The 22222-nt window shown below is 41.2% G+C and overlaps 1 protein-coding gene across 2 annotated transcripts in view; it reads left to right on the forward strand.

Annotated features, from left to right (window-relative positions):
• The window catches only part of PLEKHA8 (pleckstrin homology domain containing A8), a 52985-nt gene extending 36609 nt beyond the window's left edge, over window positions 1-16376 (forward strand). For both annotated transcript variants that reach the window (XM_004418869.3, XM_087429150.1), the window contains exons 13-14: window positions 5163-5224; window positions 10426-16376. In XM_004418869.3, coding sequence (XP_004418926.1) covers window positions 5163-5224; window positions 10426-10623 — 260 coding nt within the window. In that variant the 3' untranslated portion in view covers window positions 10624-16376. The remainder of the gene's footprint in view (window positions 1-5162; window positions 5225-10425) is intronic.
• Window positions 16377-22222: the final 5846 nt, after the last annotated feature.

The following is a 22222-nucleotide window of genomic DNA, read 5'->3' on the forward strand; positions in this document are numbered from 1 at the left end:
TACCACTTGACCAAATATATAAAATAGTTCAATACAGTATCTGTGTACCACCCCTTGACCCCACTAATGTTTTGTTGTTAGTGCTGTCGAGTGGATTCCAACTCCTAGTGACCCTGTGTACAGCAGAGCAGAGCCCTGCCCTGTCTTTTTTGTGCCATCCTCTCGCCTTCCAGTGCTGTGTCAGATAATGCTCCACTGGTATTCGTAGGGTTTTCATGGCCAATTTCTTTTTCGGAAGTGGATGACCAGGTCCTTCTTCCTAGTCTTTCTTAGTCTGGAAGCTCCACTAAGACCTGACCGTCATGAGTGACCCTGCTGGTATTTGAAATACTGGTGGCATAGCTTTCAGCATCACAGCAACACAAAGCTGCCACAGTATGACAATCGACAGACGAATAGTGTGGTTCCCTGACCAGGCGCCGAATCTTAACCACTAGACCACCAGGACTGGCTAATGACCCCATTACTTCTCTCATTTTCCGGAGATCTTCATCCTGAATTTGCTGTTTATATAAAGTGTGTTTTATGCATTTACTGTGTATTTATGTGTCCATACACAGTATCTAGTATTGTATTGCATATTTTAAACTCATATACCTGGTGTCACATTATACACATTCTTCCTTTTTCACTCAGTATTATTTTTCAGATTTATTCACTGCTTATTCACTTTCAAACCACTCCTTGTTCATGATTCTTGCCTAAGCACTCCCTAGTTTAGCTCATTTGCAGAGCTGAGATGATTGTCATTTCCTGAGCTCAGTGAAGGACTGATTCCATCTTTCCTGGCTTTGCTTATTTACTTACCAAGCTCTCTCTTAAAACTTAAATTTGCATTCCTCCTTTGTCCTCTCTACAACCCAAAGTAACTTTACAAATTCCTACCAATTATAGGTTTACAATAGAGAAACACTCTCATGTATTCAGTTCCTGGACGGAATAGTTGTCCATCAACAGTAGTGGAAAGGTTGTTCTTGATCAGATACTATAAAGGTTTAGGCATAATCTCTAAATACCTCATAGCAAGTTTCTAAGTTACCAGTAGAGAAATCAGATCTGTTTTTATTGTATCCATAAACAGAATTAGGTTTTAACTCTTTCAGGAAATGACTGGAAAAGGCACATATTTCATTTTCATTGCTTTGTTTCACAAAGAATAAACATTAGTTTTTTGGCAGAATGATTTAATGAAACAAGAATGTCCTGGGTTCTCATTGCTTTTAGCTTTGTGACCTTGAGCAAGTCACTCTCTGTGTCTTCTGTGTCTTCGTTTGTAGAAGGAAGAGAATTGAGCAAGGTGATTACCAAGGCTTCCTACTCAGATACTTGGACTCAGTCTCTGAGGAACTGACACATCTCAAAGAGCTGGGAGAAGGGTATCATTTATGTCTTTCAGAGGCCAAAAATACCTCCAGATTATAGAACATGCATTATGATAATGAATGGGTATTACAGTGAAGATTAATGTATTTCATTATCTAATCTTCTCTAGGTAACCAAAATAGGTCAGGCTCAGACTTCATCTTATTTTAATGCAGCCTCACGTGGCAGGGACATTTGCAGCCCTAGAAGTCAGTTAAGGACTTTCAGCAAGTCTTTTTTTTTTTTTTTTTAATGAGTTTTATTTCTTTTGTTGGTTTTAAATTGTAGCAGTGGTCTTCCTAGGCCTGAGTCAGGACCCAGCCTAAATTCTCTGACTATCTCTTCTCCCATTAGACTATCTGGCCCACATTTTGCCCTGTCTTGGCAAGGTGCAGGCACAGCAAAGAACAGCTGCTCCTCTAGAAGGGCCACGTGGGAGGACACAGATCTTCGTGCTGCTGTACAAACACCCCCTCTTCCTTAGACCAGGCTGCCAATGTTGTTTGGACTCACAGCACCTTTGTTTTCTTGCTGTCCTGTAGAAGGGGGCATGGAGAAGGGTTTCTGGGCTTTTTTGAATGGTGACTTAAATGGCAAGGTATAGGAAAGGTATGAAGTCCCTGAGGTTGGCGTAGCACTTGATCCAGAGCCCTTGTAAACAGGGAGTTTGTCCAGTCAGGTGGGCTTTGGAGCTGAAGGCTCAGGGACCAGGGTGGCTACGTTTGCTGCATACTGTAAAGAACTGTGAATTGCACCTTGTTACTTCCCTACCACAATTCCAAATCAGAATGATTGTGACTATTAGTAGAAGAAAATGATACTATCTGTACAGAAAAAAGACTAAAAGAATATACTCCCAGAATGCCCACTGTGGTTATCCCTGGGAGGCATGATTATAAATTTAGTTCCCTCATTTTTGTGTTTTCCGTATTTTTAACAATGAGTATTCAATACTTGTGAAATCAGAAAAAAGCAGTGTTATATTTTTTAAACTTCCACTGTGCCTCAGGTGGGAAGTTCAGAATCCCTGACATGGCATATAAAGGTCTCACAATTTGGCCTCAGCCCCGGTGATCTTCAGCCCCAGAGCACTGCTCACCATTGCCCGTTGCCCAGCACGCTGCATCTCTCACAACTCCATTGTGCTTCCTCTGTCTGCACTGCTGGCCACCACCTTATCTCCGCCCTACCCAGCCTTTGAGACTCCTTTGGAGAATTCTCTCTGTCCACATGCCCCCAGGCTGGATTTGTCTCCCTCTTCTTTCTGTTCTGTAGCACTGTGTACAGATCTCTACTCCAGCAGTTGGCAGTTGGTCTAACAGTGATTTGTTAAAGGACTAGCTGTCTTATAAACCCGTGAACTTCCTAAGGATAGGGGCCTGACTGAGCTTAAATCACCCAAGGATCTCCACTGCCGAGCACAGTATGGGGCATGTGGTAGACTCTCACGAAATTCTTGTTGAATGGAGCAGCTGTTCCATCATGGACGTCCACCAGCAAATTTTAATGGCATTGAATTTCTCCTGTTTTTTATAATGGCATTTAACACTTTGTCTGGATTAGGATCAGAAGAAAGAAAGTGTTCCCGCTATCTTGCCTCTGTGACTCCCCTCAGGATGTTTTCTATGGACCTGTATACAATCTTAGCAGCCCAGATGGCTCCTTAGATGGTTGGAAAGTTGATTGTCTTGCTGATTTACCTCAGAGGATGTGCCTAGTTATCTTCTGCCCATCTGCACTGTACACTTTGTGAGCCAGCCACCCTTTCTTCACTAAGGCCTTATATCTAAAATGTGCCTGATCTGTCCCCTTAGAGAATCAGGTAGGTTTTAAGAGTGGCTTATGTTGAAGACTTGTATCTTTGACCAGCCCTAGTCTACTCAGTCTGCTCTTCTAAGAAAAAAATTAAATTTAATCTTGAGTTCTCCTTTAGACTGTTTCTAAGAGTCTTTTGAATTTATTAATTTTTTTTTATCATTTCTGCTTTCCCACACTAGATTCTGGCATTTCAACCTGTTCCTAAAACTTCAGATAGCCAGGGAAATCTGCTGTTATGTTTCAAATGTACAGTCTTCTTTTATATAAAATATAATTGTATTTTATGCAAACTTGAATTTATGTGAAATTGATAGTAGAATATCCTAAAAGTATTAATAAAGCCTCACCCAAATTTTAAAAATAAAAGTTACTAAGAATTACATAATTTCAAAGCTTGGGTAAATTGTAAATTGTTTAAGCTACAGTCGCATGACAGCCTTTTGGTCAGTAAAATGCAGGTGCTTCACATCCTTGCACAGTATTCTGTGAACCACATTGCTTTGTACTGCGTAGGAGCTTGTGGTTGGGGTTTTGGTGTCTGTTTTTCTGTTATTTTAACGTCGGCTCTTGTTTTAATTTAAAATGTTTTTATATCCTATTATCATGTCATCAAAGCATTGATTAAATGGTGGTGGTACTTGTACTAGTGCTGAAACTAGCACATCAAAATAAATAAGGTTGGAATAAAATTTAGATGGGATAGAACATGATGAAGGTCAAACAATCCCCATGATACTCTGTGCTGTTAATTTAGGAATGAACACTCTGTAAACTACTGGAGGTGATGCTTGGAAAATAAAATGGAACATTAACATAAAAATGCACTATGGTGATGTAGATCTGTGCTTCCTGAGAATGCGTTTATTCCTATGGAAACCTGAAAATGCGTTTATGCCTATGGAAAAATCAGTTTTGAATTTTTTTTTTTTTGAGAAAGATTAGCCCTGAGCTAACATCTGTTGCCAATTCTCCTTTTTTTTTTTGTTGAGGAAGATTGGCCCTGGGCTAACGTCTGTGCCCATCTTCCTCTACTTTATATGGGAGGCCGCCACAGCATGACGTGATAAGCAGTACGTTGGTCCGAGCCCGGGATCTGAACCTGTGAACCCCAGGCCGCCAAAGCAGAGCATGTGAACTTAACTGCTATATGCCACCAGGCCTGCCCCCAGTTTTGAATTTTGCATATATTGAACTATTCAAAGCCTTCAGGAACGCATCCCTTGCATAAAATGCAGTCATCTTGTCCTTGAGGATTTTTTTTTGTAATTAAAATTATTATATACCAGTTTTAAAATCTCATTTTAAAACACATTGGGACAAAAACGATAGGTTTTTATCTTTAAAGTCTAGAATATGAATGACTTTTATTAATAGGCCTCACCAGTTACTTTATAACTAGCTTAATAACTTCAAGCCATTCTTTCCATAGCAGTTTTAAAGGTTTCTAGGTTTAATACTGTACATCCAGGGTCATAGGGACATCTAGGACAAACATTTGACATCCCCGAGTAGAATATTAGAATTGAAAAGAATCTTAGAGATCATTTTACAAAGAGACAAACAGATAGTTAGAGAGGGCAGCTAAGGGACTGGCTGAGGGTCACACAACATTTCAAAGAACTGCATTTTAATATTTTTTCAGTGTATTTCTAATTGTATTCAGTCTCGATTTTCCAATATCCTTTCTTCCCTCTTTATTTCCTTACATGTGTTGAACGTTTCCCACTGTGATAATAAGCTGAAGTTAGATATATTATCACAGAGTAACAGTGGAAATATCTATTTTTCTTTTTAAAAAAATTTGTGTAGGCTTTTTTCCCTACTCAAGACTTTTGGGGTACATAATCTTGTTATTAGACTTTTTTAGTCAGTTTCCAATACCAATAGGACCATGCTACTGCATATTTTAGAAAGGAAATGATACAAATAGCACATTGGATTCTGGTGAAATTGTTCTTCATGGAGTTTTTCTTCTTTTCAAGATACCGCATATGGTAAAACATTACGGCAACACCACGGCTGGGTAGTTCGAGGGGTTTTTGCGGTAAGTAATCCTTCAGCCTCCTAATGTTCTGATGGGCACAGCAGGGTGTTTTGTTTTGCATGTGTGGTGTTTCTGTTTGCTTTGTTTTTGAGAATAAGAATAAAATGTTGCTTATTTCATTTAACTCTGTAGGTCTTTGTTGTGTGGAAAGGCTGGCTATAAAAAGTGTCTAGATTAGAAAAGACTGATAGAGTGTGCTTTACCTTCTCCAGTTCCAATGACCTCGTGGAGATTTGCCTCAGAAGCAGTTGCCTTTCTGATAAGGTAGTAAAGAGCATCAATGCAGAGGTAGGCAGGAAGCTGCCGAATGCTCACTGTTGAGGGGAAACCAGTGATGCCTTCAAGCTCATAGCTCCCTCTGCTGCCCGTTGTAATCAATCCTGTTAATTCTCAGATTTTAGTTGATTTTTTTTTTTAACTTAGTTGAATTTTTATCTTTGAATATTAACTGAATTGGGTGTGCCAGCAGCTAGGGCTAAAGATCTCTTCTTACTCAGTTGTTTTCATTGTGGAGGTGTTTGTATTCATGTGTTTTTGGCTCCAGTTACCCACCACTCCCTTCCCAGCCTGTTGACCTAGGAACACACACCTGGGGGTCCTGGTCCCCTGGACAAATCACTTAGCCTGCTTTGTAAAATAGCAGGAGTCGATGGCCCCTTCTGTCAGCGGTAATACTCTGTGATTCTCCCATCCGGGCAGAGGTCAGCCTGAGTCAGATGCAGCCATGAGAAGGCAGAGTCTCATGTACAGTGGTGCACGAGGAAACATCAGAGAATGTGAGTGTTCTTTGGAAGGTCAGGATAAAAATAGTCTTGCAGATGATGTCTTTTGCAAATTTAAAGGATAGGAGACGTCATTTCCCTAAGGTAAGAACTGTTTAGGTCATGCTTTATTAGGAGCCAGGTAAAGAAAGTGGGAAGAATATATAGTGGAAGAAATAAAATTTAAGTGAAAATGAAATCTTTTTTGAAAGCATGGAGATAACTAGCTCCATATCTTACTGTTAACTAGAATAAGAGCCAGACCAGTTGCAGCTGCAAACTGCCCACACTTACCTTCAATGCATAAACATGCAATAATCATAATAATAGCTACCATGTGGCTATTGGACACCTATTGTGTACCAGGCACTGTGCCAGGTCCTTCCATGTTCATTATCTTTGGTAATCCTCAGGATTAACTCCCACTGTTTTACAAGTTCAGAACTGTTAATTTGAGTCCCAAAGTCTCCATCTGAGGCTGCGGCAGAGCCCAGGTCTAAACCCAGATCTGCTGTCTCCAGGGGTGGTGCTCACCCCCCACATCGCAGCTCTCCGCAGTCAAGACAGAATAATTGAGAAGCTGCTAATGAGTAATTAGGCAAGGATGCTGCTACATCCATCCATCTCCCTGAGTAAATACTGTGATTGCTTGCAGGTGCCTGACACCCGAGTTCCCTTGGTGAGATGACAAAGCATAAAAAAAACATTGAGCTGCCCCATTTACAAGAAAAAAAAATGAGGCTGTTTTTTTTTCAATATAGAAGGCAAAGTTTAACCTGAAATATTTATGATCCAAGAGATGTTGCCAACAAGAATGCAACTATAGCAGAAAATTTATCATAAGCATGAGTCTTTAAAAGACCTTTTTAACTTATAGCTTTTTCCCCAATGTATAGTAACTTAGGCTAGTAAAAGATAAGGGAAGAAATTAAAATTGTCCATATTCTCACCACTCCATAATAACCATTTTAAACATTTTTGTGTTTTACTTTCTTACCTTTTATTTCTACATATTCTTTTAAATATTGTTCTATTTAATTTTATATATTTATCTAAATATTTATCTACTTATAGATGTTTATATTTTTAAATCTACATATTTATATTATATATGTATAATTATCTTTATTTTATATACTTACTCTGTATATGCATATAAATTTTTTTGACGTTTACCTTTTAGTATAATTTTGTATTCTTTCCCCCAACTTAAGAGATTCGCATTCTATCATGACCATTTTTAGATACCCATAAGAGTCTTTAAAAATCATTATTTTTAGTGACTGCATAACATTTCCCTAGTATAGAAGTACCATAATTTATTTGCTCAATCCACTGTGTTGGAAATTTAAGCTGCTTCTGAGTTTGTTATTCCAAATAAAACAGCAGCTGTTTATATGCATTTTTGACTAAAACTCTTATTTCCTCAACATGGGTTCCTAGAAGTAGAGTTGCTGTGTCTAATACCAAAAACTACAACCACAACTTAGAATTGTGAGTGCTTACCATGCACTAGATGTTGTTTTAAGTGCTTTACATACATAAAGTTATTAATCTTATAGCTCTGAGATAGGTTCTCTTATTTCCCCTGCTTATAGACAAAGAAACCTGAGATGCAAAGAGGTGAGGTAATACACCCAAAGTTATAGAGGAAGAACAAGAAGGCTCTTGGTATTACTGCCAGTCATTTTTAAAGTGGCTGGTTTTTCAGAAAATAGACTTTGTCCAGCATTTGGCAACAGCCTTATCAATAGAGGAGCTAAATAGGCCCTTTCAGCCTCTCTGCTATTACTCTTCAGTCCTCCCTACTTTGGAAACTTTGAGTTTTCTAACATGGTAATTAATTAGGGGCAAATTCATTTAAGTGATCTCAGTTGCTCAGGGAAACATCTTTTACACTCGGGGAATTTGACTCATGTACCAGCCAAATAGTGAACTTTTATCTTCAAACAGTTGTAATCCACGGACCTGATGCCCAGTCCAGGCTCTGTCTCCAGTGTGGCTCCTAACCAGCCGTCAGCTGACCTTTTTGGTTTCCTCTTCAGTTGAAGTCTCTCATTGGTTCCCAAATAGACTCGGCTGCATCACAGTCCTCTAGCAGCATTTGAGAAATACGTAGTCCTGGGCCCCACTCTGGGGAAACTTTTTTTTAAATTTTATTTTACTTAGACATATGTACATAGGGTTTTGTTTTGTTTTTTTGTCAAAAAGTCCAAAAAGGTTGTAACAAAAAATAGCAGTCCCTGCCTGCTGCTCCCACTTCCCTGACTCACTCCAAAGAGGCCTCCGCTTTCAGCTACTGTGGCTGTTCCTTTCAGTACCTCTGTGATTCTAAACACGCTTACTGTTCCTTGTGGCCTTATCAATTTTAGTCATCAGCGTTGACTTTCTGTTACAGATTAGAACTTAGCTCTCTTAGACCCCTCTGCCCCTACGTCACCTCCCCTGCCTCCACCTTCCCAATACGCTTATATCACAAGTTAACATGATGATGATGAGCAAAAATTCTATGATTTTTTTTTGTTCTTTCTTATACAAGTTTTATACTTTTCCCTGCACCATCAGATCTCTCAAATCACCATCATTCTGAACTCACAAATGTATCGGATTATCTGTGTTTTCTTTTTTCCTGGAGATTTCCCTTCCAGAACTTTCTGAACACTTACTGCAATCTGAATTAGTTATTCAGGCCTGTTGTACTGCTATTGCCTTAGGACTTTTCTTCACAAAATTTCCTATATTGAATCCCCACCTCACCCTAATTTCATTTCCCAGGTCCTATGACTTCCTGTTTCTTGATCTCTTCCCTCATTTTGGTGGTGTCCATCCTCCAGTAGCTTCCCAAGAAAGGATACAAGGGAGCTAAAATTTTGAGTCCCTGCATGCCTGAAAATGTCTTTATTCTGCCTTTTTTTTCTAGAGTGATGCTTTGGCTGGTATAGAATTCTAGGTTAATAATAATTTTCCCTCAGAATTTTGAAGGCATTCCTCTGTTGTCCTCCAGCTTCCACTGTTACTGTTGTAAAATCTGATGCCATTCCAATGTATATAAGCTGTTCCTCACCCTCTTCTGGATGCTTTTAGGGTCTTTTCTTTATCCCTACATTCTAAAATTGTATGATATTCCTCTTTTGGTCTTGATCATTCTTTATGCTGAGCACTTGGGTAGGTCTTTAAATCTGAAGACTCATATCCCTCAGTTGTGGGAGATATTCTCACGTTATATTTTTGGATAATTGCCTTCCCTTCATTCTCTGCTCTCTCCCTTGTACCTACCATTATTTGAGTTTTTATTATGTGCCAGGCAGTGGGCTAAACACATCGTACATATCTCATTAGTCCTTCAAATAAGGAAGGTAGTATCCGTCCTCTTCTACAAAGGAGAAAACTGAGGAGGCTAAGCACCTTGCTTACGTTCCTCAAGCTAATGTGTGAAAGATTTGGGATTCAAGTCCAGGTCTCCTTCACCTAAGCCTGTGCTTTAACCACTGCGTGATAATGCCAGTCACTCTCCAACTGCATAAAGGAGGAGGGTTGATTCTCGAAGACTTTCCAAGTACAGGGAAGCTCAAGACAGCAACTGTAGAATGATAATTCAAGATTCCAGAAAGTCTCCAGAGATCTCAGCAGAGCCAACCCAGTGGATGCCAGACAGCAGACTTTAGCAAGCTTAGGGAACAGTTGGCTTATAAAGGGAGAGGAGCTGTGATGAGCCTAGAAAATCTTTCATCAGGGAAGCTGTGTGGTGTGGTGGTGTGGTTGGAAAGAGCACAGAGATGATCCCAAGTTCAGATCCTGGCCCTGGCACTCATTAGCTATGTGATGTTCATCTGTAAAATAGGGATATAAACTGTACAAGGTTCTTATAAAGATTAACTGGGATAAATACATTAAAGCATCAGTGCACAAGCAAACAGCAAATGTTAGCTCCCTTCCTTTTTAGAAGATATTCAAGAATGCAAAGGAAATATCTATGTGGGGAGAGATAAGAGACATGCAAAGAAACATATATGGAGATGAGACACAAATAGGAGAGTGAGGTGCCCTGGAAGGCTGGCCACGTGGAAACAAAGACTGTGGCAGCAACATGCATACAGGTAGATGCTGCGGATTCAAAAGGAATAGTCTGGATCACACTGCAAATGAGAAGGGAGCTTTTCTCCAACTCTCTCTCAGCATTCCCTGACTTGATGGTATTATTCATCCTCAAGATGGCCCAAGTACATATTTGCTTCTTCTAGCCGTAAAATTATTTGATTTGGTGCTTAAAACACAGTTGTAGAGTCCACGAACTGGAAGGACATATTCCTACTTTTTACTCTTGCTCTCCTTAGCTCTGTGTGTGTGTGAGTGTGTGTGTCTGCATGCACTCATGCCTAAGAGTCAAGCGTGAAAGAGAGAGAGACGTAATGCAGATTCTCACTGGCGATTCTTTTGCAGTTAGCTCTGAGGGCAGCTCCATCCTATGAAGATTTTGTGGCCGCGTTAACCATAAAGGAAGGCGACCACCAGAAAGCAGCGTTCAGTGTTGGGATGCAGAGGGACCTCAGCCTTTACCTCCCTGCCATGGAAAAGCAGCTGGCGATTCTGGACACTCTATACGAGGTCCACGGACTGGAGTCTGACGAGGTGGTGTGACGTCTGCAGGACAGGGCCACCTGCTCACTTCAGGGAATCAAGTTCACTCACGTGTTTTGTTGCCGTGTTTAATTTCCAGCAGCAGCTTCAGCCCTCTCTAACCCCTCACTGCTTGGGGACAGAGAGGAGGAGGCAAAGCCCAGTGCTTTTATAGATAATTTTTTTAAATGCATATGTGTTTTGTGTATTTAAAAATCAAGGTGCTATATATTTCAGTTCAAAGGGCCTCCTGGAAACCAAATCATAGCTGTTATATAGACTTGCACTGCAAGTTATAAGAGCAGATTTGACAAATGAATTTGCTAATTTTTGTTTTGTTTTGTTTTTAGCTTTTAGTTTTAATGGGCCACCCAAACCCAAGCTGAAAATGAGCTAATTCTGTATCAAGGACTGTAACTCACAGCCAGTGTTTCAGTCCACTTAGAACCAGATTAAAAATTTTGGAGGGAGGTAAGCCCTTGTGTTGAAGCTATTGAAATGTAGAGTTTGCTATTCCCAGACCTTCTTCAGAGGAGCCTCTTCTCTGTGGCTCTGTGAGCGAGAAGAACTGTGTAGTCAAGGTGTTTGGGGCACTGGTGTGACCACGTCAATGTGGGAGGTGGAAACCATAAACAAGGGGTCCATCCCTGGTTACGGGTGGGGACTCTGTGGCTCCGAAGAGAGGAGCGGTGTGCCCTGACCCCAAGCTGGAGAACATACGGGAGAGGTGGGACAGGTCATCGGAGATGACCCCTATCTAGTGCCCACCCTTCGCCAGCATGCTTTCCCATGCATTATCTCAATTGGATATGATGGCAAAACATTCCCCTGACATTCAGGGATTATTACCCAGTTTTAAAAGGAAGATTTAGAGGTTGAGAGATTTGTTCACAGTCACACAGCCTCTAAATAGAGGAACCAGGTGATTTCTGAGTGTGATCCGGACCATCTCTGCATCAAAATCATGTGGAGTGCTTGTTCAGAAAGCAAATTCCCAGGCCTTACCCTGACCTGAAGAACCAGAATTGGGGGGGCGGGGTGGGACTCAGGAATCTGTATCTGAATAAACTTTCCAAGTGATTCTTGTGTGCACAGGGTCAAAGAACAACGAGATTAAATTCTAGTTTATGGAATTCCCAATCATCTGCATGGACTAAATGATATGTCCTTTTTTTCAAAGAGAAAGAAGCTGTTGTTGAAATAAAATAGTTAAAGGGAGAGTGAGAAGTGGAGCGAGTGTACTCAGCAGCTTTCTTAATTCAGCTAGTGTCGACACCCAGCCAGCAGGCCTTGGTGTTGCACTCAGGGACCACGGTTCTGAATGTGCCCTCTGATCAATCTGGGTTTAATCACCAACAGTCAGAGCAAGCTAAATGCAGCTTCTTGTCAATCTCAAAAGCTTTGGGACTGTATCACAGTTTAAAGGTGGGATTTAAATATTTCATAAAACAACCTTGTGTAGGCATTCTTCTGAAAAGTGTGATGCCAGGACTATGGTCCTACTATCTCGGTAGGTAAGCCAGGCTGCCAAGAGTGTGCCTGGCACAGAGCCATGGGTACCTTCCCTGTTAGAGGCTACTTCCTAAGAGTAGCTGGAAGGGAAGTTCCAGCATGAGGTAGTTCCCCAGGGTAGAAGGTGAGTTCCTTCGAGGGGCACAGGTGCATGCCACCTGACCAGCCCCGGAGGATGCTGTTCTAGGGCAGAGAGAACCCTCTCCTTAGGCAGGAGGTTAATGTCAGGAGGGGTCTTGATTCTGTCTTTTGTCTGTCTTTAAACAAATGGGCATTATTTAGCTCAAATTAATGAAGCAGGTACTCTGCTCACAAAAAGACTTCTGGGAAATGCTTAAAATTAGAAATGTTTTAAACCTAGGGAGAAAAAGGGTGCTAAAATGACATTGATTCTTTTGTACTTTAGCACTTGCTGTTGGCAGCTGCCGAGGTGTGTGTGTTGTTTTCCCCACTCCCCCGAGTAATTAGTGTGCGTCTCCTTCTCTGGCTACTGTGAGTGTGATGGTGGGACTAGGGGATGATTTAGACTTCCTGCCCTTGACATAGCCTCCTAAAGGAGAAAAAGAAAAGGCAGCCAGTCTTTGCTCGTACCTTGGATGAAAACATTTTAGGCATTGTGCCGTTGGGAGGGGATGCCACCAGGAGATTTTAAGTATCATGAAGCATGACCGTTCTAAGCAACTGCTGGTGCTCCCTGCCACCTTGGATGAACTCGTGTGGTCTCTTGGAGAGGGGTGGGCCCACTGAAAATACCTCAGATTTGCCACAGAGGCTCTGAATATACACGAAAGAAGAAAGCTGCTCGGCATGGCCATTTCACATTTATATAGGTACTGCCTTGGTGTGTGTGACTCACTTTTCTGAGTAAGAAGGGTTTAATAGTATCTGGGATCATTGGGAACCCAGATCAGAATAGCTTGAATAATTTGAATGTTACCTTTTCTACTTACCCTTTTTCCAACCCTATAGAAAGGGGGTAATGTTTTTTGATAGATATTTTCCTCACTGGAGCATATTAAGTTTGCCTAAGATGTGTAAATTTACAGCTCTGAGGGTCCTTAAGTAAAAATAACTAGAAATTGAACCTAATACTAGATGATAAATTCAGCTTGACCTGAAGCATGGCACAGCAGAGCTTCCTTCTGGATCTACAATATTTGTTTCTCCGTTTTAGTTAGTCATAATTTGTGCTAATTTGCAGTTACTATCTAAGAAGGGATAAAGAGAAAAGATAAGCTTTCTCTCCATAATCTTCTGAGATTCCTGGGACATCCAAGTTTTCTTTCACCCTGACAGGGAGAGGAAATGAGAAAACCCTAGGATGTTTGCTGATGGAGTAATCACCTTGAGCTATCATTGCTCAAAACATTTTTAGGATTCCTTTTCTAGGGTAACCTTTAGAGAGATCCTGGAGAAAAAGGTAATGTGTCTTCTAGGTATAGTAGAAGCTAATACCAAACATTTGGATGACCTCTACAAGGCACTCCCATATACATCATTTCACCATGTCTGCACTCCTCCCCCCGGTAGAAGCCAGGCTTGATGCTTAGGAGGGGTTGATGTATATCTGTCAAACTGAACAAAATCCTTTCAATGATGGCAATTTTTTGTCCTTTGAAAGCAAATTTGATTCCTTATAGCTAATCCTGGTGAAAAATGTTAAGTTGGAGGGATACATTTTGGGGGTAAAACCAATTTGTGACTGTGAGGTAGAAATGATTTTCTCATCAGCTCTTCATCCAGCTCTGCAGGGAGTTCTAGAAGCACGGCTCTCGGTGTTCATTAGGATGTGTAAGTAGTGGCTTGAGGCACCTTGTCATGATTATTTGTGTGTCATTCTGAACATAAAGCTTCCCCAAATGTCATATTCCACGCTGAGGGATGTCTGAACTCCATAGTTCAGCCTTGCTGCTTCTGCCAGCAGTGCCCCATCAGAGCACCAAATCCATCCCCTCTTTTAGCTGTTCTGCCTCATTCCTCAGCAGCGTGTTCTAGTACATATGTGGAGCGTCAGGCACAGACCTAGCCCAGGGTTAGGTGCCTGGGGATTCTGTTCTCCTCCCAGACTGCAGGAACTTCTTAAAGAACCCCCGTTTCCACTTGTAGCTATAAAGCAGGTGGCTGCCTTGATGTGTGGCATCTAGCAAAGGTGATCTATCATTAGATGAGTGCTGCTGGGAAAGTTTGCAGTCTTCTCTTTTTGATTGTTAATTGCAAAAATGTGTATATCCAAAAAGTTAATGCTTTCAGCTTTATATTTTCGGAGAAGTGTTTTTAATTAAGAAAACTATGTGATAGGAACCAATAAACAAAGTACACCCTTCCTAATTAAATTTGAAGTACGTAAAGGAGCTGAAGTAAAAGATATCTTATAAAGGACACTTAATCTGATTGTGAAAATCATATATATGAAGAAATATCACTTACGGCAGTGGAGAGAGTCAGAGGGTATGAACAATAGAAGATAATGTGAGGCACTTTGGAAACTTTCTGAAGGAAAACTATTTTTATAGTGTTTTTTTCCTGCTAAACTACCATGTCCTGTAAGAAGTTGGTCACAAATGGTGCATTTCTGAATCATGGGTTAAAACCAGTTGCTTCTGATTTTAGCCGTAGGTTTCACAGCTCTTCAGCTTCCCCACCCTCATGTTTCATTCCTTTTTTTAAGGTGAACTATCAACCTTTTTTACATTTTTAGGTTTAGAATTTACAAGTAAAATGTATTTTAAGCCATTGTTCTGTTACCTGAGCTAATGTGTTTGGTCTTAGAGGGTCTGACTTCAGATGCTCTGTGATCTGGTACAGTCTGTACACAGACTTCAGTGTGCACAGTAAAGCTGTGTCCCTGGGAAGTGTATATAGAATGTTTTATTGAGAAATATGTTCTGCTTTTGGATGTCCCTTTGTAATCTGCAATTGCTTACTCAGGGGTTTCATAATAATGACATAAAAAAAATTCATTAGGTGTCTGATGGTATTTTAAGACTGCTTATCTATTACAAGGTTGTTAGGGGTTCTTTCAACAATTCCATGGATTTATTGTTCACTAGACTTCTCTGTAAACGTTCCCAGTTCCCCCCTGTTGCAGTCAGTAGTCTGTGTGCAGAGGCCATTTGCATGCTTCCTCGTTGCACTGCTGCATTCAGGCACTCCAGGGCATGACTCAGCGATCATTGACAGTACAGTTGACGCATGCATTGATCCTTCTCTCCACTGTTTTTATATAGCCTTTCACCAAAAGGAAAAAACATACCACTACTCTGTAAAACATAAGTTTTCAAAATTCTTTGGTTACCCTTTTTAATCACTTGTCTTTCAGATTGAACAAATGTTTTCAGCTAAGCTATGTGCAAACAAAAGAAAGAGATCCTGCTTGTTTTAAGCACCATCCTTTCTGTTATATATATTTAAAGTGTGGTCAGTATTTCCTCCCTGTACTTTATAAACAAACCACCCTGGGAATGGTCACCTGGGATGAGATCACCATGCAAAACTGATCTCATCCACACAAATTCCTGTGTATGCGTGTCTGTTTATAGGTGCATATGGAGTCAGTGATGACAAGAAGGGTGATCTAGAAATAATTCTGTTGCTTCCCAGAAGGCTGATGAGCCAGTCTCATGACATGTTTGATGTATGAGTCCCCTGTGTCGTGACAGTTTCGCTAGAATGTCAGTAAACAGCCCAACTACCTCATGTGAAATTGGCTGTGGACAATCTGTGTCAGATGAGATGTGTGTTAAGGTCAATTTAATCTGGTTAATAGATTGGACAAAATGATGTCTCTATAAAGAAGAAACATGTTAGACCAGATGCCAAAGGCTGCAATGTACATAGATTTCCTTGGATTAATTTTTTAAGTCAATGTTTAATTCCATCCCCAGTATTCTTATCCCAGATGTTTGTGGTTTCATAGATCCGTGCACTTTGAATATCTGTCACACGCAGTCTTATGTTACCTGTTCTTGTCCTTCAGCATTTTGAATGAGCATCATATTGAGAGTAGAAAGATAGTGTCAAGTGGTTAGTTGATTTCTCAATTTAGTGGACCTTTACTTAGAATGTAATGTGTTGGAGCCTTTTAGGACCAACCGATGAATGAGATTTCATGTTTAGGTTTCATGTAAAACTCTGTCCAAGTTCTTAGTCTATATCTTGTGTGGAGGGGAAACAAGGGAGGGTTTTACTTTTTTTGCAAAAATGTTTGAAAACATCTGTCAGATTTTATATTCGTTAGTTATAATAAACTTATTTTTAAAGTATTTTACCAAGTGCTTCTCTTAAGGATTTTTGTGTGGTTTTCTGCTTAATTGAAAATGCCAATAATAAGTATCATTTATGGAACACATACTATTTGCTGGGCATCATTCTAGCCCTTTATAAATATTAAAACATTTAATCCCCCCAATCACTCTGTAGGGCCCATACTGTTGTTAGCCTCAAGTCACAGGTGAGAAAACTGAGGCACAGTTTGCGGAAGCCTCTTAAGATTCCACAGCTGATGAGGGGTAGAGCCAGGCTGAAAACTCAAGCCGCCTAGCTCCAAAATCTTTATAAAACTGTTTAAAACCTAAACAAAAAATAATTTTGAAGCATCAAATGACCTCTGTAATGTCATTGCCCTGGGTGTTCTAAGCACTCTAGAAAGACTAGCTCCTTTCACAGGTGGCTGTGTTCTTTGACCTGGTTTAATTCTCTTTTCAGAGAAACCACAAATGCAGAACAGAGATGAATTTGCTACATGTAATGTTTGAATGGCTGTGTGGTTTATAAGTTTACATTCAATAGCAGATACTTTTTTGCCTAAATCACTTGATGCCAAAGTAGGGTTGAACTTGTAAGGTTTTCTCTCTCATGTACTCGGTGGATGTTGAGATACCTGTAGACAGATAGAGATGTATGGCTGGCGTTGGGGTGCTACCCTGTTCACACCCCCTTCTCAGAGAGGCTTCCCACCTATTGCCCACTTGAGGCCTCCTCTCCAGCCGCCTCTTTAAATACATGAGCTGGGCCAATTAGAATTGAGGGGAGGGGGACTGAAGGAAGAGAAACAAGTGAAGTGTGGTAGGTGCTTGAGCAAAAGGGTCCTGTGGAGTCGAGCTGGAGCAGCCGTGTTAGGCCATGTGCCAGAGAAGGAAGAAGAGAAAGCTAGTGGGAAGAGAAAGCTAATGGAAAGAGAAAGGATGGTGCAGGCACACCAAGAAGCAAGGATGAGGAACTGTATAGTCGCCAGGGCACCAGCGAACTTTCCTTGAAGGCTGGCTTCCTCTTTCCTGCTTCCGGTTCTCAAGAGGCCTACTCTCCTGCCCTAGGATTCCTCCCCTTGAGAAACCTGTACCTGTGCAGTATGGCCCCAATCTTTTTGCATACACTGCTTTTAGAGGGCTTCTATCCCTTGGAACAATCACTGTGACAAGCAGGTGTGTCTTTGTTCCACACTGCGTATGGGCAAATCTTAAAGAAAAACTAAAATGACATACACTGAAGAACTACCACCACCATCATCCTCGCTGTGTAAAATGGAGTGCCTGTCCAGAGCTGAAGTCGGTCTATGGGCTTTGTTTATTCTAAGTTATGGGCAGTTCTCCCACAGAACCCCAGGAGCTTTTTTGTAGTGGCTTCATTCCCATAAATCTTGAAGGTCAGTACTGCCAGAGATAGCTGTATAAGGACCAGCTGTCTACCTCCTGTCTTCTCCATACCTGCCTGGAGCAGTGTGCTCAGACAGGAGTTGTGTGAAGAGAGTCAGTTTCTGTCCCTCAGCTCCACCCTCTGGGGTACTTGGGAACCATGAAAAGATAAGCTTCCTGGAGGATGAACCAAGGTGGGTGCAGAAGAGAACATGTTTGGATATCTGTCCCAACTTCCAGTGGGTAGGGGAGTAGAGCTGCCTCGTGGTAATGAGGGACCAGCTGGAGAGGCTGCGTCTGCTGCTTGTTGTTCCTCCAGAATCTACGAATAATGGTACATTTTCTGTCTGTCCTATTATTATTCTACAATAACATGGGTACTCCTGGAAGATCTATGCTTTGTGGCAGCAATGGAGAAACCAAAAGAGCAAGAAGGAATGGAACCATCCTAGAGTTGGTGTTTTTATTTGTTCTTATATTCACATGGGTAGATTAGATGTCTGAGACCCCTTTTACGAGCACACATACACGTGTGTGTCTGTATGCATTCTCACACACACACATCCTGACACTGTCGCCTTCATCATTCTCTCCAGAAGCACGAAATGGAGATGCCACCTTTGGAGCAGGGGTGGTTCTGGTTGATAGAGAATTGAGGAGTGTTGGTGGTCTGACATCAGCACCGAGGACACTTGGGTGGTTGGCCATGTGAACACATCTCCTTCCTCAGAGAACAGAGCAGTCACATCTTTGCTAACACTGAGTGTATGGCCGATTTTAGGGCTTTTTTTACTTTGGCTTGACAGTCCAAGTTTGAAAAATGTTTAGATGTTTTAAAAACCAAATCCTGCTTCAAAGTCCTTCATGAGATCACCTTAGACAGTCCCCTGACCTTTCCCCTGACGGTGTGTTTCACTGACCTAACCTCTTCCCCCGAGTTTTGTGAATCACTAGGGGAGATGGGCTGATTGTCTGCCTGGTTCCTCCTGATTTAGACCTGCCTCTCTACTCACTTCTCTGCAGACTTGCTAAATTCACTCATCTCCATGGCTTCAGATAGCAGCCTCCATGCAGATATAACCCTTAAATTACACTTCAGGTGCAGGTCACTCACCTGGATTGTGGTCTTGGAGCTCCAATCCAGACCTACCTGCCTCCTGCTCGTCTACCCTTAGATGTGCTACCCTAATCTGAAACCCCAAATCCAAACTTGGTTGCCCCTTAAGCTTTGCCATTTGAGTCAGTGGCTTCTCCATTATTCTAATCTCTCAGGCAAGAAATTCAGACACCCTAAACTCCTTCCTCACTTCCACTTTCTAGACCCAGTTTGTTATGAAGGCCTGCCTTGGCCTTCTCTGAATTCTCTGAATTCTGATTTCTGAATACTGTGCTCTTTTCAACCTGTTTGTCACTGTCTTCCCAACCTAGAAATCCTTTGTGACTCCATGCTGTGGCTCAAGTTCCTTCACAAACTTGGAATGCCCTTTCCCCTTTCCCCTTCCTGAAAGCCCAGATTGAGTCTCTCTTCAAAAACTGCCTGGATACAATAAATCCCAGCCATCAATTTCACTTCTAAACACCTCCTGCATTTCTAAACAATACTGAATAAATTAGAACTTAGGGATGGGAAGGGTAACTACATGGGAACTCGCCTCATTCTTTGGTGTATGTTTTAGTAACTTCACCTTGTTCAAGTCAGTGCGCCCAGCACCCAACAGTGCCTTCCTTGTCCCTGGGAGGATTCCAAAACTGTCTGAGAAGTAGGGCATTACCTCAAATGGTGCTCCCTGGGTCTTTCCGATGTGTTAGTTCTGTTGTCCAGCTACATAAAAATATTTTGGAGCAAAGCCATACACATATCTTCTATTCCTTCCTGCTTTCTTGACTGCTCAAGAAATACTCTGAGCGACTGACCACTCAGAGTATAAATAATTTGTGTTTTTTGTATTTTGCCTTTGTTAATTCAAATATAAAATGTTTTTTAAATGGTGCTTATATGTATTAAATTATGAACAATTAGAAAGCAAAGTCCAGTTCATGGTTCTCAGCCCTGTTTGTTCATTAGAATCACCAGAAGGACTTAAAAAACAAGCAAATAAAAACACTGATGTCTGGCCCCTCCCAGACCACTTAAATCCATCTCTGGAATGCAGCCTGTCACTTGTATTGTTAAAATCTCCCCAGTGATTCTAGTATGCAGCCCAGATTGAGAACGCCAGATTTGCTGGTTTAGTCCTTTAAAATTGTGCTTTGGGCTCTATTAGGATAAATAAGGCCAGATCACAGAACCTCCATCTTCTAAAGCCTAAAATAAATAAAAATTTTAAAAGTAAAAACCAGTTAAAAAAAAATTCACCAGCAATGAATAGGAGACCAACTTTGCAATTGTGCCCTAAACTTCAAAAGATGATCACCAAAGAAAAAGACCAGATTTTCTGGCAAGAATGAGAAAAGCTCCTAATCCTGCCCCTGACTAGGGGAATTTGCAAAATCCAGAATTTTCAGTAAAATCTCAGCTTTTGGAAAGAAGTGGATTGGAGAGATGGGGCAGGATGAGTAGACATCTCTTTCTTCCCCTGAGTGGGGAGTGTGTGTGTGTGTGTGTGTGTGTGTGTGTGTACGGGGAAGGGTGTTGCTAGGGAGAGGCGAGTGAAACAAGGGGCAGGAACAACCAGCCCATCCCTGAATTAAGACAAAAACCCACATTCCAGGGTCTCCTCCCCCATGATATAGTAGATATGTCTGCTCTCCATTCGTAATTCATCCTGGTGCGGGAAGACAGAGCAGAGTGCAGTCCCTCCAACAAAAGCCTGTATACACAGCTCCTGCTCCCTCCCCCACGCAGACACAGACACGGACAAGCAGGGCTCGGGTTTGGCTGGTATACACTGGTATGGCTGTGCTGGTTATTAAAATATCGAAATGCTTCCACACCAGGAGGTAAATAACCACTATCTGAAGTGTCTCATGCTGCTCTGGCCATCCCAGCCCCTCTCACAAGAACTCCCCCAACTCCAGACCACCCCACAGTCCAGCAACTGAAGAAGTAACATGTAACCCAGTAATGAACCCTTAGGGGCCAGCCTGGTGGCGTAGTGGTTAACTTCAGTGTGCTCTGCTTCAGCGGCCTGGGTTCAAGGGTCTAGATCCTGGGCGCAGGCCTACACCACTTATTAGCCATGCTGTGGTGGTGACCCACATACAAAATAGAGGAAGATTGGCCACAGATGTTAGCTCAGGGTGAATCTTCCTCAAGCAAAAAGAGAAAGATTGGCCACAGATGTTACTTCAGGGTGAGTCTTCCTCAGCAAAAAAAAAAAAGAAAAAGAAGAAACCTTCAGTCCCCTACCCCAAAACTATGGCCAACCTCTATTCTGCTTGTTCAGTGTCTGTGTCATGCTGCTTATTAAGTATTTTGAATATCATCCACGCAGGAAAGTATATGGAACAGAAACTCACAGGGGAAGAGAAATAGTTGTCAAATAAAATGGGAAGCATCCCAAGGCAAACACACTAACACTATATCAAGCAAATAAATGGTCTGAACAGAGCTGCCCACCTTAACCATAAGAAAATTTAAATAAAATGATCTGGCAACTACGTAAATATACTACAGCCTACAAAGAGTGGAGTGAGGAACAGATGAAACAATTTCGAAAGAAAAGCTAACCTAAGAAACAAAAGTTCCTACAGGTGTATTGTGTTCTCAAAGAACTTCAAAAGAACGTGAATTCAATAATGATATATGAGCTGATTAAACAACAATGAGATTAAAAGGCAGATTACGTGGCCAAGGTAACAACTTGGTGAAAATAACACTATCATAGAACAAATAAATGAATTAGAAATAGCAAGAAACATGGTTGAAAACTGAATTGATAACATAGAAGAAAAGGCTTGAGATGACTGCAGTGAATGAAGAATTTTAAAAACAAAGATTAAAGTAATTCTTGAGAGGTTAATTGTAGGAAAACAAAGATATTCTAACATACGCATAATTGGTGACCAGAAAAATAAACTAAGAAAGTATTGAAAGATACAGTACAGAAAAGTTTTCCTGAAAATGAAGCAATGAATCTTCAGATTGAAAAAGTGTAGTATGATCTAGGAAATCTGACAGGAAGCACTTGACACCAAAACATCCTGATAAATTTAATGGACTTCAAGAATGAAGAAAGAATTTTTCACCATTCAGGCAGAAAAGGCAAGTCACCAAAGGACCTTAAATTTCTTTACCACAAGTTTCAGTGACAGGAGACAATGCAGCAATGTTTCCAAAGTTCTGAGTAGGAAAAAAGAGTGACTTAAGTCAAGCCAGCCAGGTTGTCAAATATAATGTCAAGTACTCATGAGCATGCAAGAATTCAGGGAATACAGCACACATGAGCCCTTCTTAAGGAAACCATGTGAGAGCAGAGATCACTCAAATAACAGTAATGGAGGAGCTTGTAGTAAAAGGACTGGTGGTGAATTTACAT

This window comes from Ceratotherium simum, chromosome 1 (assembly GCF_057802395.1).
Source record: "Ceratotherium simum simum isolate JZ-2026a chromosome 1, ASM5780239v1, whole genome shotgun sequence".
Lineage (NCBI taxonomy): Eukaryota > Metazoa > Chordata > Mammalia > Perissodactyla > Rhinocerotidae > Ceratotherium > Ceratotherium simum.